The following is a 17,390-nucleotide window of genomic DNA, read 5'->3' as shown; positions in this document are numbered from 1 at the left end:
CTTGAAGAACACTATTCCCCTAACTTCCATCCATCTACAAGCCCTTTGTGAAGAGCTAGAGCTTTCCATTGGCCTTTCTCTACCCCCCATTAGCAAAAGGCATTGCCCTCCTTCATGTCTATGTGATCTTCTACCATGTTAAAGTCCCCCCAGTAAAATCCATGGGTGAGAAGAATATACCTTATCAAGACAAGCACATAGCTCCTTCCTGTGTAACAATGTGCCGTCCATAAATGTTTACTAGCTCCTCCTAACTAATTTCCATAATCAAAGCTCTAACACTAGGATGGTTTGCAATAGTCATAGGTTCTAGGGACTATTGACAAGAGTAAGCACTCCATTATAGCCTCTAAATAAAAACAACCACTTCTTAAAGAAACTCCCTATTTACAAGTTATGCTCATGAATGGCCCAAACTAGGGCATCCTTTTCAATAACATGATCTAAAAAAACATTCTATTTTCTTTCCTTAAGTCCCTTTACATACCATTCATTGATGTTGAAGGTTAGGGGAAATTGCAAGAAACATCTGATCAGCATCCTCTTGGGACGAGGACTTCTTATTCTCCTCTAAAGTATGCCAAATCCACTTGATATTGAAATCTTTGAAGGGAGGATGGACCACTATCTTTAGCCTCTAAGTCTTCAAATGAGTTTCATGAGTAGATATTAGAGAAGACAATGAGGATTCTCTTAACTTGTAGACCACCAAACACTTGATTTCATTTGTCACCTTCATTAATAATACCCTCTTGTCAAATTTATCTCCCTTAACAAGGTTCGATCCCCTTGGATTGATAGTTTAGGCAAAGTATCTAGCCCTTTCTTTTGACCTTACTTTGAGCCCTCTCCCTTCAACTATCGATCACCCCCCTCAATCTCTATTCCCTTTTTTGTCCCTTTAACCTTTTCATGTTTCTTACTATTATTGAAGCCTTCATTAGGTTCCTCTCTCTCCCTACGTCCCTCTTTTTTAGCAACTGAGCTCTATTTGGCAAAGTGGTCGAAGCAGGTCCCACAAATGTGCACCAAGGGATACCTTAGTCTCCTTTAGCCCTAGAGATCCCATATTCATCACCATAGATGTTCCACACACCATAGGGACTTTGTTATAGGGTTTACCAAAAAGTGCCATATCATATGCCAAGTCACCTAATAGCTCTAGGGGAAGGTGCAAGAATTCCTCCCAAAGAGGACATGCCTCCATCAAATTGACATTGACATCAAATAACAATGCATCCCATGGTAGTACACGGATGACATTAAAACAAAGGAGACTTCGCCATCATTTTAGGGACCAGAGATGGTTCACTGAGAAGCACATTGAAAAACCCCTTGCCCATATAGAGTATTTGGGAAACTACCCTGGTCACTCATGAAGATCTTTTTCTCAAGCCAATTTACAAGGTCCCCCCTGTTGGGGACTTTCCTCATGCAAAAGAGAACGACTTTCCCCTCATGCAAAAAGAGAATGACACTGCAAGGTTTGAATAACCATATTTGCCTTTCCACAAAGTCATGCGATATAGATGCACAAACCTAATTACTAGCGGATGACCCAACATCCATAGTAGACCAATTCAAGATAGCACAATCTCCATCTCATCAACGTGCGCGTTGCCCCATTGAACATCCCACCTCGCCGCAAGATCCTCCCCCAATGCATATCAACAAAAGACTTGAGCTTCTTTCCCATTGCCCCCTCACCATTGATAGCTTCAATTGCTTCAGCTTTGCGTTTCATCTCCTGATCCAATGAGAGGTCTCACCACTAGGAGTCTTCCATACCATCGTCCTCTCCATCTCCCCACAAACTAGCTAGCCCCACATTGCATGAGAGGCCGCACAATACCTCTCACACAAGCACCACACAAGTAAGCCCCATGTGTCATAAAATCCCCTTCGTAGTCACATGCAGCATTCACTCTTGTCTACTCCCTTTCTTCGCACATATCTACCAAGGATTTTCTCATCCTCTTTTGCTTTGGGCAACCTGCCTTCTTGAAAAAAACGAAGAAGGGTTTCTATAGTGCTTAAAAGCTAGTACTACTCATGCAAACCGCTCAACATTTTGCATTACACTTGCCACTTATCAACTAAGATATCAAGAGGGTCAATCAAATGATGAATTATTCCCTTCCAACTAATCTAGCGTAAGTTTGAGCTTGTCTATGTGAAAGTGCTTCAAGTTTTAGATGTATAGAAAATTCTTCATTTTTGTTGGCCTCAAAATGCTCTCGCTCTCTTTCTCTCTCTCACACACAAACATGCATGCATGCACACGTGCACATGCATGCGTGGACACACTCACTTTCCAAACTTGGCCGCTAAGGAAGATAAGACGCTCAACTTACCACTGTTGGCTTGGAGAAACTTTACAGGAACTTTACATGCATACATGTTTCCAAACTCGACCATCAAGGATGATTTGGACGCTCGACTAAGGGTTGATGGCTCGGAGAAACTTTTGGAACGATGAGAAACCTCCCTTAAAAGACAATCAATCACTACCACCAAACCATCAAGGATTGCTTTAAAACATGTTGTACTTGTCCACACATGTAAAACTGAACGAAGCTCAAACAATTCTCACACACAACCACAACCCCCCAACACCACCTGCAGCAAAAATGGTTTTTCACCAAATTTATTTGTTGGGAACGACTAGCCTCCCTCCCTCCTCCCTCTAAACATGCACAAGCCTCAAACCCCACATTGTACTGTAACGCAGTATTGCACAGGTCGGCTTCAATGTTGCAGAACATCCCGCAAAACCCTAACCTTACTCTGAAGAGGTTGCGTCTCTCTTTGAGCTTTGCCTTTGATTCTGAGCCTCTCTGGAGGTTCGATTCTTCTCATGAAATTGAAGTTCTGAGAGAACATACCCATACATTCATGCATGGAGGGGCGAGAGTCTTCAAGTCCTAGGGGTACACAACAGGCCGGCCATGGCCCCTTCGGAGCTTACTTCCACCAGCGAGAAGCAGGCTACCCTGTCGTCGGAAACTCACCCTCCATCATCCATGCCCCCACTGCAATGCGTCACAACTCTTCCACTCAGACCCTCGCAGTGATTTCCAACTCTAACCCTAATCTCAACTCCAACACTAGCCCTAACACTAATTTTGTAGTCCCTAACCACAACCCTAACGCTATTCCTAACCCTAACTCTTCAAATCCTGCTTATTTCGGTGCCGATACAGCAGCTCCTACTCCTACCCCTTCTCCTTCTGGTTTGATGGCCAATTTGGGAGAGCGATTATCATCAGAACCTGTCAAGAGAAAGAGGGGAAGGCCTCGCAAGTATGCTAAAGACGTCAATGGAATCGCAGTGAACATCCCTCAATCGCCCCCTGCTGTGGTTTCATCATCTCTGCAGAAGAAGAAAGGACCTACTTCTGGTAAAAAAGCACAGCTTTTGGCCCTAGGTACATTGCTTACCCTTCTTATCTCAACGTCTTTTTTCTTTGCTGTCACTCTAGGATGTTATGTATGCACGAGAGTAGTTTAAGTAAACAATCAGACATGCGACTGTATACGTAATGTTTTCCTGTTCCAGCAAAAATCATTTTTTTATCGCTACACAACGTTCTTCACACATATGACTGGACAGGCAAGATTGCCTGTTTATCTCCAATGGGCGGGGTGGTTGGCCCCTGTTGATGGTCAGGGCTGGTTATGTGACTGAACTTGGGTGTCTTTTTGTAAATAGATTGGTTTAAGGCTCAGTCATGCACTAACCTAAGTAAATGGGTCCAAAGCCTGCCTACTTGAAAGGGAACGCAGATAATTAAATATGTATGGGCTATGGCTGGCCGTTACTGTAGGGAGGTAGTTTATGTCTGTGAGGTTTCCTATGGTGTTGGGGATGGTGGAACTTGAATAGAGGCAGTCAAAGTGGCAGAGCAGCTCTGCAAGGCCTTCTACAACGTGGGTATCCTCTTACAAGGAGGTCTTGTTTGGCACAAACATGAATAGGTGAAAGAATTCTGAGTGAATTCCAGTTTGGAATGTCATGTGAGTGAGGTATTGAGAAGGTATTCTTTGCAGCATTGTAGGCTGTAGCAATGAATTCGTGACCATGCCTTTTGTCATTGATGGCATGCGTGTTACGTACCTAGCACTAATCTTTAGGATTGGTGGCCTAATCTAGCAGGGTTAGGGGAGCCGTGGGATTAGAGGAAGTAGGCTGATACAAGCGGCTAAGGCTCATAGTTAATAATACCAAGTATATTGGCTACCGGACAATTATTTATAGCAACAGTAGCCAATATATAAGTGAGACTTGGGTTATTATTGTTCATAAAGAGTTATCCACTCTGTGGTCAGCGATGGATGAGGATTACCATCGGGAACATGATTGGATTTGTCGGACCATGGACGGTCATTCTTGTCATGTGCACACACATGTTCATGCTAATCTCAGGGCTAATCCTGGAGGCAACATGATAAAGACTGACTAGAAACACAGATTTGGAGCATGGTATGCTGTTTTGGCAAGGAGAGTTGACCAGTAGAGGACATGGGGGCTGTTGGCCAGTACACAAAAGAAGAGGATCCAGTCAGCTGCAGCATATGGTTATTTTATGTCCAGGAGCTGGCCGACCAGCAATCGGCCAGCTCACATGGTCACTTGAAGGCCTATAAATAGGCATAATTGCTCATCGTTTTGATCATTCAGCCCCTTGTTGGCTGGGTCATAGATTTAGGGCTTTGTTTAGGTGATTTACCTTTTCATGGAATGCAACCTATGGTTGCAAGATAGATGTATCTTTTTGTACCATATGAAATACTGAATTTCCAGCTATCTCTCTCTCTCTCTACTCTCCCTTCTGTCTGCGTTTTTGCATCAGCATGTTCTAGATGGTGTTTAGGGCTGAAAGAAGACTATTAGAGCTTTTGCATGTAACATTGGTATCAGAGGATTAGGCTCAGCAAGGCTAAACCATGATTCAGTCCCATATGAAGGTGTACAAGTCCAAGATACAGGAAAGTGCATAGGTGCGAAGCCCAAGGCAAGGAACAAAAGATCGGGAAGAGCTCCCAGGAGGAGGTTGGTTGGTGGTGTTCCACAAAGCCCAAAGGGGATAGCAATCCTGTGAGCCAGGAAAGGCTTTCGGGTAACGGTTCCAAGGGAGGATGATCCTCCAAGGGGTGGAGTGAGAGGGCTAGACTCATTTCTCAGGAATGAAGACCAAGACGGTGTTCAGAGACAAGGCAGGAATGGATTGGGGATTGGGGACTGGATGGGACAGATGCACAGATCTTATTCAGAGTTAGAGTGGATTTGGAGACCGGGCCGGGTATTCACTGAAAAGGTTGCCAGAGTAGGAAGGATGACAGAAGGACTCCGTGAATAGAATGGGATGATGACAGTCATCCAAGAAGCAGTTTGTAATCCCGTCATCAAGTTTAGTAGAGGGGGATGTCATGTGCATGCTAATCTTAGGGCTAATCCTGGAGGCAACATGATAAAGACTCACTAGAAACACAGATTTGGAGCATGGTATGCTGTTTTGGCAAGGAGAGGTGACCAGTAGAGGAACTGGGGGCTGTCGGCCAGTACATAGAAGAAGAGGATCTAGTTGGCTGCAGCATATGGTTATTTTATGTCCAAGGACTTGGCCGACCAGCTGTCGGCCAAATCACATGGTCACTTGAAGGCCTATAAATAGACATAATTGCTCATCATTTTGATCATTCAGCCCCTTGTTGGCTGGGTCATAGATTTAGGGCTTTGTTTAGGTGATCCTGCAAGGCAGCCTATGGCTGCAAGATAGATGTACCTTTTTGTACCATATGAAATACTGAATTTCTAGCTCTCTCTCTCTCTCTCTCTCTCTCTCTCTCTCTGTGCTCTGCTCTCCCTTCTGTGTGCGTTTTTGCATTAGCATGTTCTAGATGGTGTTTAGGGCTGAAAGAAGACCATCAGAGCTTTCGCATGTAACAATGCCAAAACCCTCAGCAGCAGGTAGGCGGTGGTGGTATACTAGTGTTGACTAGCATGGTTGGTGGGATTGGAGCCTTAGCCTTTGGCTCCGGAGAGGTTTGTGGACGCGAACCTACAGTTGGAAGGTGAGCTAGCTTGCACCCCTCTTACCATGATTAGTACCTACACCCTAAGAGGGGTGTAGGCTAGCTCACCTCCCAACCGTAGGTTTGCGTTCACAAACCTCCCTTGAGCTAGAGGCTAAGGCTCCAATCCAACCATGCTAGTTAGCACTGGTATGCCACCAACGCCTACCTGAGGCCTTCGGCACGACCATCCGTCGAATCGAGTCATGTTTTCGATGGTAATCTTAGACCATAGAGTGAATAACTCTCTGTGAACTATTAATAATGACCCAAGTCTCACTTATATAGTGGCTTGCTACTGTAAATAATTGTCCGGTCATAAATAGCCGCTTGTATCAGTGGCTTGTTGCTAAAAATAATTAACCATGAGCCTAGCCGCCTGCTTCATGTAATCCCAGGTCTCAGCGCTACCACGGCCGCATCCTCTTGTTGTGATCTTCAAGCTCCTTCTTGAGCTTGTCTAGCTTGTCCATGGAAGCGGATGTAGAAGCTACCGTCCCCTAACCCTGCTTGATTAGACCATTAATCCTAAAGATTAGTACTAGGTACGTAACATACTAGGTACGTAACATACTTTCCCTTAGATGTTTCCACTCTTGGAAACAAAATCTGTCTAAGAAAGAAAACTGGGAATCCTATGCTGTAAACTAGCAACCGGCTCCCAAGTCGAAGACATTCCGAGTCTTGGAAATAAACAAGAAAAACTCAAACTACATATGACAATTGACTTCATCCACTCTCCACTCATAACTCTGCCGTAGAAACTAAGTAAATTTGAAGCCGCTGTCCCTACTACAACTCTCTTAGTGGAACTGTCATGGCCCTGTGAAAATGGAGCAGGACAAGTGTGGGCATGGTGGTTGCAGAGTCAGAATATTTTATGATTCACATGGGGGGTGCCCGGACAGTGTTTAAGATGTGTGGACATCCCTAGGTGTGAAGGGGGGAACTAGAAACATTAAGTTTTAATGTTTATTGAAGTTTGCCCCTAGGCCTTAGTGGCCCTAGGAACTTATTAAGTTGGGGCCCTAGGGATTAACTTGGAAAGGAGTTTTCTCTCTCTTCACTCTCTCTCCTCCCTTTTTGGGGAGTCGTGTAGCAAAAGTGGAGAAAGCCTTCATGCGCTTGTGTGCAATCGTGGAAAAGCTCAAGAGAAGGGAGAAGGCGGCTGTTTTGCTGCAGATTGTTGCTGTTTTTCTGAGAGAACCAGCCGTACAGCACTGTACGGCCAGTACTGGACTCTCTCTCTCTCTCTCTCTCTTTCTCCTCTGTTGCTGGCGGCGCACAGAGCAGCTGCTGGTGGCTGCGCAGAAGCCCTATACAGGCTGGACAGTCAGTTTTCCAGCCCATACCTTACTGTACGACTGCCGTACAGTGTACGGGCAGTCAGATACAGCTCATACAGGTGCAGGCGGCGCTTTACTGGGTGCTGGACAGACCTGTGCAGGCTGATTCAGGCAGGTACAGAAGTGGACAGCAGGCTGTTTATGCAAGTACAACGCCTGGCACGTATCCCGAGGCGGTACAGACGGGTACTGTGCTGATTTTCAGATCTGTACTTTACAAGGACAGCATAGGAGTGAACATCAGGAGGAAGATACAGGCAAGTGCAAGCACACGTGTGAAGCAGGATTGTGGGTTCAAGTGCCTGCAGGCACAGATTGGTGCTGTTGCTTCCTCCAGAGTTGTTTCACGAGCTGAACTTGGTAAGCCTTGATTCTGTTCATCTATCTCTCTTTCTATTGCTTGATGTCTGCTACAGGTATGTGTTATCTGGCTCCTTGTGAGAGGAGGAGTATGGCAGATTGACAAGGGATTGAACAGCACATGTATGTTGAGCTGAGAAAATGTATCATGCTCTTGAGTTATGCCAGATGTATGCCCATGGCTGGCCTGCTTTGTGATCTTGGCTGATCAGAGGGAGACACAGTGTGTTGCTTGAGGACACAGATCTGTGTGCATAGATCCTCTGTGCTGAGAAGGATTTGTGGGCAGTCAGATTGGACTTACAGGTGTAAACTCTTGGCTGGTTTTTGTGTTGTACTCAGCCATACATATTATTTTAATGGAATAAAGAAATACCGCAAGGGGCGCCAAGCTTTGGGGCCAACAGGTGTCGCTGTGTATTCAGATTTGGGCACTCTAGCCCCAATCTGTGTTTGGTTTTTCATCTAGACTACAAGTGGACGGGTGATTGTTCCTACCGCACTCTGGTTTCCTATCAGAGGCCGGTTTCAAGGTTCCGTCCCCGGGACCAATCATCAACTTTCTGAAGGGGGTGAGCTCGTGGTTGTTTTGGAGAAAGCCATCGCTGAAAATTCAGCAATCATGTCTGATACAGAGGAAGAGTACTTCTATCAAGAAGAAGAAGAGCAAGAGACTTCTCCTGAAAGAGATGTATCTGAGGATATTTTTGCAGGAGAACAGGCTGCAGATGTTGAGCCTTATGAGGATGTAACACAGCCAGAAGATGTGCATGGTAAAGAGGATGATGATGCTCGGTTCAAAGATCGCTTGGCTAGTGTTATGGATACTTTTATGCAGCTCACTCAGAGTGAGAGATTTGCTGAATTTTTGAGATCTCGCTCAGAGCCCCGCACAGAGCCCCAGAAAAAGAAGAAGAAGGTTCGTTCGAAGAATCTTTCTCAAGGTCATAGTGGTACCACTCCACAGGATCCATTTCCTGCCCAGTTTCCGAATATGCAGCATGCTTTTGGTGCTAACCCACAGAGTTCCTTCTATGGACAGCCACCTATTCCTCAGCAGAACATGCATCCAGGTTATTTTGGTGGTGGCTCGGTGTTCCAATCCATGACTGGGGGTTATCCTCAGGGAGGCATGGGCATGTATGGGCCTTTTGGAGCCAATTTTCAGCCTGGCATGCAAGGGAATATGTATGGTGGTATGCAGTCCGGTATGCAAGGAAATGTGTTTGGAAGCATGCAACCTGGGATGCAAGGCAATATGTTTGGTGGCATGCAGCCAGGTATGCATAGTGGAATGTATGGAAACATGGCTGGGATGTATGGTATGCCTGGTGTTGGAATGGGAAATGTTGACCCAATGATGGGTATGAATGTTGGGGGCAGCAATCTCACGAAACCACTTCCATATGATAATCTAACGCCTATGGGAAAGGCGAAGGATTACAAGGAAGGGGGAGCTGCAGTAAAGTTTGACACTTTCAGTGGGGCCAAGGATAAACTTAAAGCACTTACCTTTTTACAGCAGTTTGATGCTGCTTTTTCTGGTGGGAATTACACAGAGTCCTCAAAGGTGAGGAAAGCTGCCACTTTTCTCAAGGGGAATGCTTTGCAGTGGTGGTCTACTCTTCTTTTGCAGGGCATAGCACCCACCACATGGGTCCAATTCAAACAGGTCTTCTCTTCCGTATGGCTCACATCTACATTTGAGGTGGATGTTATGACCGCATGGCACAAATTGGATGCTTCAAAATGTGATAGTTTGGAGGATTATAACAAGAAGTTTTGGGAAGCTCTACTCCCAGTGACTTCTTATCGTGCCGTGCCATTATCTGAGCAGGTTGAGAAGTATTGTTGTGGGCTGCCCAAGGAGGTACGAGATTACTGTATAAAGACGAGAGTAACGAACATGTCACAGATGATTGAGAATGCTATGACAGCTAATGCGTTACTCACAGGTGGTTCATCTGGATTTAAAGGCAGTAAGAAATTGGGCAAGAAAGCTGAAAAATTTGGGCATGCTTCTCGTGATACTAAAGGGTCTTCAGAGACAAAGTATAAGAAGTTGCCAATGCCCAAAAGGACTTCTGAGGAAAGACAGGCTTTGAGAGATGCTCAAAAGTGTTTTTACTGTACTGAAGAGGGGCATATGTCATTCAATTGTCCCAAGAGAACGTCCAAGAAGGACCCTGACAATAAAGGAGAGCCCAAGCCAAAGAAACAAAAGCCTTCTGCAGGCTTAGTTCCTGATCTTGTGGGTGAGCAGCTAAGTGGTGAAGCTACAGAGTTGTGCAGGGCATGGGGCAAAGTGAGAGATCAGAATGCTTTGATCTTCTTTGACACAGGTGCTAGAGCCAACTTCATTTCACTAGATTTGGCTGGCCGATTGGGGATTCGCGCAGAGGAGATGGGGCCGTTACATGAGGCAAATATGGCTTGTCCAGGGTATGCAGAACCCGTTACTCCTATTATTGGGAAGCTTCGGCTTCATTTGCAGGGTTATGTGGATAGCGAGGAGTTCTTCATCATGCCTTTGGATGGCTGTGATGTTTTGTTGGGGATGCCATGGTGCCACAGGGTACATGCGGTGGTGGATACTTACAATAGGAAAATTACTCTGACTCATAGAGGGAAAGAGCATGTATTGGATGTAAAACTCAAAGGGGAATCTGTTCCTATTGTATCCGCTTCGGCGATTTCATCAGTAATGAAAAAGCATCTTTCCGCGTACTTGATTTATGTAAAGGATGCACAGGATGATGAGTCTAAGTCTAATTTGTCAATGTTAGATAAGGACAGGGCTGATTTCTTAAGTGGGTTTCAAGACTGTTTTTCCGAGTCATTGCCAGGAGAATTACCTCCTGAGAGGCCAGAAGATCATGCCATAGATCTGATTTCTGGTAGTACTCCACCAAACAGACCGCCGTATCGTATTAGTGCAGCCCAACAGGAAGAGATTATGAGTCAGGTGCAGGAGCTATTGAATAAGGGGTTGATTCAGCCTAGCTCATCACCCTTTTGCTCACCTGTGCTCTTAGTGCAGAAGAAGGATGGTTCTTGGCGCATGTGTATTGATTACAGGGCGCTGAACAAGAATACCATCAAGAATCGATTCCCCATACCGAGGATCGATGACATATTGGACCGCTTACAGGGCTCCACAGTTTTTAGTCGTATTGACTTGAAAAGCGGGTATCATCAGATACGCATTAGACCCGAGGATGTGCATAAGACAGCATTCCGAACCACGTTTGGGTTGTATGAGTTCTTGGTTATGCCCTTTGGTTTAACGAATGCGCCTGCCACATTTAACAGAATGATGGATAGGATCTTCAGGCCTCATAGAGAGTTTGTGGGCACATTCTTTGATGATATGATTGTGCATTCACAAAATGAGGAAGAGCATAGAAGGCATTTGGCCATTGTGTTCGCAGAACTCAGAAACCATAGGTTGGTGGTTAATGGCAAGAAGAGTGAGTTTTTCTTGCAGGATATACATTTCTTGGGGCATATTGTGTCTGGTCATGGAGTCCGTATGGATCCAGCAAAGGTGGAAGCAATACATAATTGGCCAGCTTTGAGGACCGTGCATGATGTACGCAGCTTTCTAGGATTGTGTTCCTATTACAGGCGTTACATACGGCACTTTGCTGAAATTGCTTCACCTCTACATGCTTTGACGAAGAAAGCAACTTCGTTTAGATGGGCTGATCGGGAAATTACAGCATTCAAAAAGCTCAAAGAAAAGCTTACTTCGGACCCAGTATTGGTGTTACCGGACCTCCGAAAGGCTTTTGTTGTCCAGTGTGATGCATGTGGAAGTAGCATTGGTGCAGTTCTCATGCAAGAGGGACATGTGATAGCCTATGAGAGTAGAGTTTTGCAAGATGCCGAGAAGCATTTGCAGGTGTATGAGAAAGAGATGTTGGCTGTAATTCACGCTCTTTCGACTTGGAAACACTACTTGCTTGGGGCTGATTTCACTGTGCAGACAGATCATCAGACCTTGCGTTACTTCCTCACGCAGACTAAGCTTTCAGAGAAGCATATGCGTTGGGCAAACTTTTTGTCAATGTTTCACTTTCAGATTGTACATGTGGAAGGCAAAAAGAATGTAGTGGCAGATGCTTTGTCACGCAAGCCACAGGTCTCTGCAGTTTCACTTGCTTATCATCATGAGCTTGATGAAATGAAAGAGCAGTATGCCCATGATGAGGATTTTGAAAGGTTGTATGATCAGATGTCTGAGGGTCAGCGGCATGAGCATTACACTCTCAGAGATGGGTTTTTATTGATGCATGGCAGACTGTGTGTTACCAGGCCATTGCGACTCAAGGTTATGATTGAAAGTCATGCTCCACCGTATGCAGGTCATAGAGGTATTGACGCCACGGTCAAAGCAGTGGAGACTTTCTTTTATTGGCCAACCTTGAGAAGAGATGTTGATGCCTTTGTGAGGCAATGCATCGTATGTCAGAAGGTAAAGTTTGACCGTCAGAAGACACCAGGGTTATTACAGCCTTTACCTATTCCGGATAGACCTTGGGAGAGCATTGCCATGGATTTTGTATTTGATCTTCCACGGACACAAACGGGAAATGATGGCATCTGGACTATCATATGCAGGTTCAGTAAGCAGGCTCATTTCATTCCCGTGAGGAAGACAATTAAAGTGGATCATATGGTGAAGTTGTTCATGGCGAACATCTTCAAGTATCATGGCTTGCCTACGTCTATCATTAGTGACCGTGATCCACGGATGACGAGCTTGTTCTGGAGAGGGTTGTTTGACAACATGGGTACAACTCTCAAGTTTTCATCGTCATTTCATCCACAGACAGATGGTCAGTCAGAAGAGGCTAACTCTACAGTGTTGGATCTTCTCAAGTGTTATGTGTCAGAGCACAAGCAACAATGGGAAAAGTATCTTCCTTTGGTGGAGTTTGCATATAACAACACTGTACATAGCTCTACAGGCAAGGCGCCTTTTGAGATTGTAGAAGGAGGGAAGAAGGTTCCACCCATTTTGCATACAAAGGATAAGATCTTTGAGGCTGATCAGTATGTGGAGAGCTTGGATGAAGCTTATCGGAGAGTTAAGTTGGCCCTCCAGAAAACTTAGCAGAAGCAAAAGAAAGCCGCAGACCGTCACAGACGTGATTTACAGTTTGCATTGGGTGATTGGGTTCTTTTGCGTTTTGAAAAGGCTAGACTCAAGAAGATGAAGGGTAAAGAGCGCTTATTCCCTAAGTTGAGTATGCGATATTATGGGCCTTTTCAGGTTTTGGAAAAGATTGGTGAGGTAACCTATCGTTTGAAGTTACCGGATCACTGGAGGATTCACAATGCTTTTCACGTGAGTCTTCTTAGACCTTTCCGTGGGGATGTGCCTGAGGATGTATCAGATGAGGCTCAGCCGGAAGTTGAGGAACTTGATGAGGTTCTGATTCCAGAGCAGATACTGGCACATAAAGAAAGGAAGGTACGAGGTAAAGTTTCCCGTCGCTATCTTGTGAAGTTCAAGAACTATTCACCGATGGATGCGAAGTGGATGGAGGAAGGTGACTTAACAGATTCACCTCAGGTTTTGCAGCTTTATCTCGATGCCTTTGAGTTAGAGCCGACTCTTATTGTGGCTCATTCAGGTTCAGCAGAGCATGGGTCTGGAGCATTACCTGATGCTCAAGAGGGGGGTAGCACCTCCACTCCCTTGGTACAGACAGGGTCAGATGACATCTAGAGGTCGCTTGGTGCAGATTTTATCTCATCCGAAGGTACTGAGGCTGACAGTACATCTGTTTATGGGACTTCTATGATATATGTGTACTAGTCACATGGACATTTTTGTGGATATGTATGGTTCACAGTGGTATACAACTTGGACTATTACTATGCCATTAGTTTGCAGTGAATGTTGATACATGTGTATGGCTCAGAGAGATTGGGACGCTGATCTTGCCATATTGTATATTTCACTTTTGGATATTTTGATGCATCACCAGAATGCAATCGAGGACGCTTGCCATCTTTCAAGAGGGGGGTATGTCATGGCCCTGTGAAAATGGAGCAGGACAAGTGTGGGCATGGTGGTTGCAGAGTCAGAATATTTTATGATTCACATGGGGGGTGCCCGGACAGTGTTTAAGATGTGTGGACATCCCTAGGTGTGAAGGGGGGAACTAGAAACATTAAGTTTTAATGTTTATTGAAGTTTGCCCCTAGGCCTTAGTGGCCCTAGGAACTTATTAAGTTGGGGCCCTAGGGATTAACTTGGAAAGGAGTTTTCTCTCTCTTCACTCTCTCTCCTCCCTTTTTGGGGAGTCGTGTAGCAAAAGTGGAGAAAGCCTTCATGCGCTTGTGTGCAATCGTGGAAAAGCTCAAGAGAAGGGAGAAGGCGGCTGTTTTGCTGCAGATTGTTGCTGTTTTTCTGAGAGAACCAGCCGTACAGCACTGTACGGCCAGTACTGGACTCTCTCTCTCTCTCTCTCTCTCTCTTTCTCCTCTGTTGCTGGTGGCGCACAGAGCAGCTGCTGGTGGCTGCGCAGAAGCCCTATACAGGCTGGACAGTCAGTTTTCCAGCCCATACCTTACTGTACGACTGCCGTACAGTGTACGGGCAGTCAGATACAGCTCATACAGGTGCAGGCGGCGCTTTACTGGGTGCTGGACAGACCTGTGCAGGCTGATTCAGGCAGGTACAGAAGTGGACAGCAGGCTGTTTATGCAAGTACAACGCCTGGCACGTATCCCGAGGCGGTACAGACGGGTACTGTGCTGATTTTCAGATCTGTACTTTACAAGGACAGCATAGGAGTGAACATCAGGAGGAAGATACAGGCAAGTGCAAGCACACGTGTGAAGCAGGATTGTGGGTTCAAGTGCCTGCAGGCACAGATTGGTGCTGTTGCTTCCTCCAGAGTTGTTTCACGAGCTGAACTTGGTAAGCCTTGATTCTGTTCATCTATCTCTCTTTCTATTGCTTGATGTTTGCTACAGGTATGTGTTATCTGGCTCCTTGTGAGAGGAGGAGTATGGCAGATTGACAAGGGATTAAGACAGGGATTGAACAGCACATGTATGTTGAGCTGAGAAAATGTATCATGCTCTTGAGTTATGCCAGATGTATGCCCATGGCTGGCCTGCTTTGTGATCTTGGCTGATCAGAGGGAGACACAATGTGTTGCTTGAGGACACAGATCTGTGTGCATAGATCCTCTGTGCTGAGAAGGATTTGTGGGCAGTCAGATTGGACTTACAGGTGTAAACTCTTGGCTGGTTTTTGTGTTGTACTCAGCCATACATATTATTTTAATGGAATAAAGAAATACCGCAAGGGGCGCCAAGCTTTGGGGCCAACAGGTGTCGCTGTGTATTCAGATTTGGGCACTCTAGCCCCAATCTGTGTTTGGTTTTTCATCTAGACTACAAGTGGACGGGTGATTGTTCCTACCGCACTCTGGTTTCCTATCAGAGGCCGGTTTCAGGAACTAAAAACATACCAACTTGAACCAGAGTCGTGAGGAACACAACAATCCCTCAATTCAACTCTCGAGCAATCAGATAATCTGACATCATAGAGACAATCGTCGTAGTGAATCAAATTACCTATCTTGTCAAGATTGGGTAATTCCTCACACCCAGGGGATAAAAAATACTTCCCCTCTCTGAGAACCACATAACTATCAAATATTTAAATACTCTCATCATAAATGACCTCTGAAAGTGTTCCTATCAAGATTGTGTCCAAGCCAGAACACCCATGATACAATTCTCTGCCAAACGCACAATTGTGGAATTGGCTGTACGACGGGTCAATTCTTTGTAGAACTATACCTAGAACTACATCTTCAAGTTCTAATTCTCAAGGGAAACTTGGGTTGACACCCATATCAAACATAACCTATCCAATATTATCATAGGCAGATCTTGACCATTCAAATGATCTCTTGCTGGTGAACGTGTAGTGTTCCATCAGAATTTATGTATCCTCTCTGTTGCTTGACAGACTGAGAACAATCATCGTGAGGAGAAATCTATCTAAGTCGAACTCTGACTACCTGAAGTATCCAGAAACTTCAAGTCCCAACACAACCTGCCAATATAGTCATATGGGTCATTTGGTCGCAATGACCGCCCGACTACGAAATCCAATAGTCATATGGGCCATCTGGGCGCAATGATCGCCCGACTGCGAAGTCCAATACTTAAATCTTTCTTGATGACAAAAAAAAAGTGACAAAAATATGTTCCAATACAATCCTAGAGATCCTCATCTAAGACTTTCATAAGCCACAACATGGCCCTCATGGTACAGGACTGCTCCAATGCAATCTTCTTTTGACAAATTTCCTGGGGCAGGATGTCAATTTGATGATTTTCTGGTCTCGTTAGCTTCTTGCTTTGGCAGGTTGGGACAATTCGCAGCCAAGTGTCCCTTCTTTCTACATTGGAAACACTTCCCTTCTTTGGTATATTCCTCAAGTTGCGTGAGGGACAATCTTCTTCGAAAGAGTGAGGATTTGTCCCCACTCCCATTCTTCTTCTCTTGAGACTCGGCTCTTGATGGGGATTGGTCTTTAAACTTGTCCTTTGAAATAGATCCCGATTGTCGTTCCTTGTCTTGCCGTCCATCCAAGGTATGTACAAGGCCTCGGCTTGCAGAGCTTTGTCTTGAGCTTCTTCCAATGTTTTTGGTCGTGCCATGTAAACTGCTTGCATAAGCTTAGGTTGCAATCCATTGACAAACTTTCGCATTTCCATTAGTGATGGAATGGGGGTATAAGAAGTAAGCTTCAAAGAAACTGTTGAAAAGTTGTTAAGATATGATGCCTTATTTTCACCAACTTTGTGCTTTACCTCATCCCATTCCTTTTGCACATCAACTTCAAAGTTTGCGTGTAGAAACTTCTTGTTGAACAAGGTCTTGAAGCGGTCCATGTCTTTGGCTCGGTCCCTTCTTGTACTACTTTTAGCCACCAATTCAAGGCGGCATCCTTCAAATGCATACGAACCATGTGAAATTTTGACTTTTCAGAGTAGTCGTCACCTCCTAAAGGAGCATTAAATTGCTTGACAAAGGATAAAGCTTTCTGGGTATCGTGCGTTCCATAAAAGGCATCAAACTTGACGCTCTTCTCTCACGGCTTGAAGTCCATTTTGCCGATTGATGAAGGCTCCTTTGCCTTCCTTTCTTTTACCCGTCTTGAAGAAGCTGCGTTTGAGAGAGCGGGCCTAGGGATAGCCTCCCTGTTTCCTCCATGAGAAATAGACCGGGTAACTCTGGATCCTTCCGCAATGGTGACTTCTTTGGCTCGAAGATAGGCTTTAGCAGCTTCAACTCCTTCGGCTTCGGTGGCTCGATCCTTGATGAAATCTTCAAACATTTGAGCCCTTCTTTGGTCTTGTTCCTTCTTGGCTCTCCAAGTTAGGAACTCTTCTTCTTGAAGTTACTATTTGAACTTTTGAAAATCTCGATATTTTGTTGATATCATGGCCACGGTCTCATGAGAGAGAGTTTGGCGGCCTTGGTTCCCTTCTAGAAGTTTTGTATTGGTTGTTCCCTTCTTGAGGCCTTTGGTCTCCCTCTGCTCTCGACATGGCCCTGTCACCCCA

At 45.2% G+C, this 17,390-nt stretch overlaps 1 protein-coding gene across 1 annotated transcript in view; it reads left to right on the top strand.

Annotated features, from left to right (window-relative positions):
• Positions 1-2,557: 2,557 nt before the first annotated feature.
• LOC147633327 (AT-hook motif nuclear-localized protein 10-like) overlaps positions 2,558-17,390 on the top strand; it is an 86,086-nt gene continuing 71,253 nt past the window's right edge. Inside the window, exon 1 of the mRNA XM_086806379.1 lies at positions 2,558-3,428. Within this exon, the coding sequence (XP_086662505.1) occupies positions 2,900-3,428 (529 nt within the window). The 5' untranslated portion in view covers positions 2,558-2,899. The remainder of the gene's footprint in view (positions 3,429-17,390) is intronic.

Source organism: Cibotium barometz, chromosome 12, assembly GCF_041138505.1.
Source record: "Cibotium barometz isolate CiBa-2024 chromosome 12, ASM4113850v1, whole genome shotgun sequence".
Classification (NCBI taxonomy): domain Eukaryota; kingdom Viridiplantae; phylum Streptophyta; class Polypodiopsida; order Cyatheales; family Cibotiaceae; genus Cibotium; species Cibotium barometz.
Note: the sequence above shows the minus strand (reverse complement) of the source record. Positions and strands in the feature narration are given on the sequence as shown.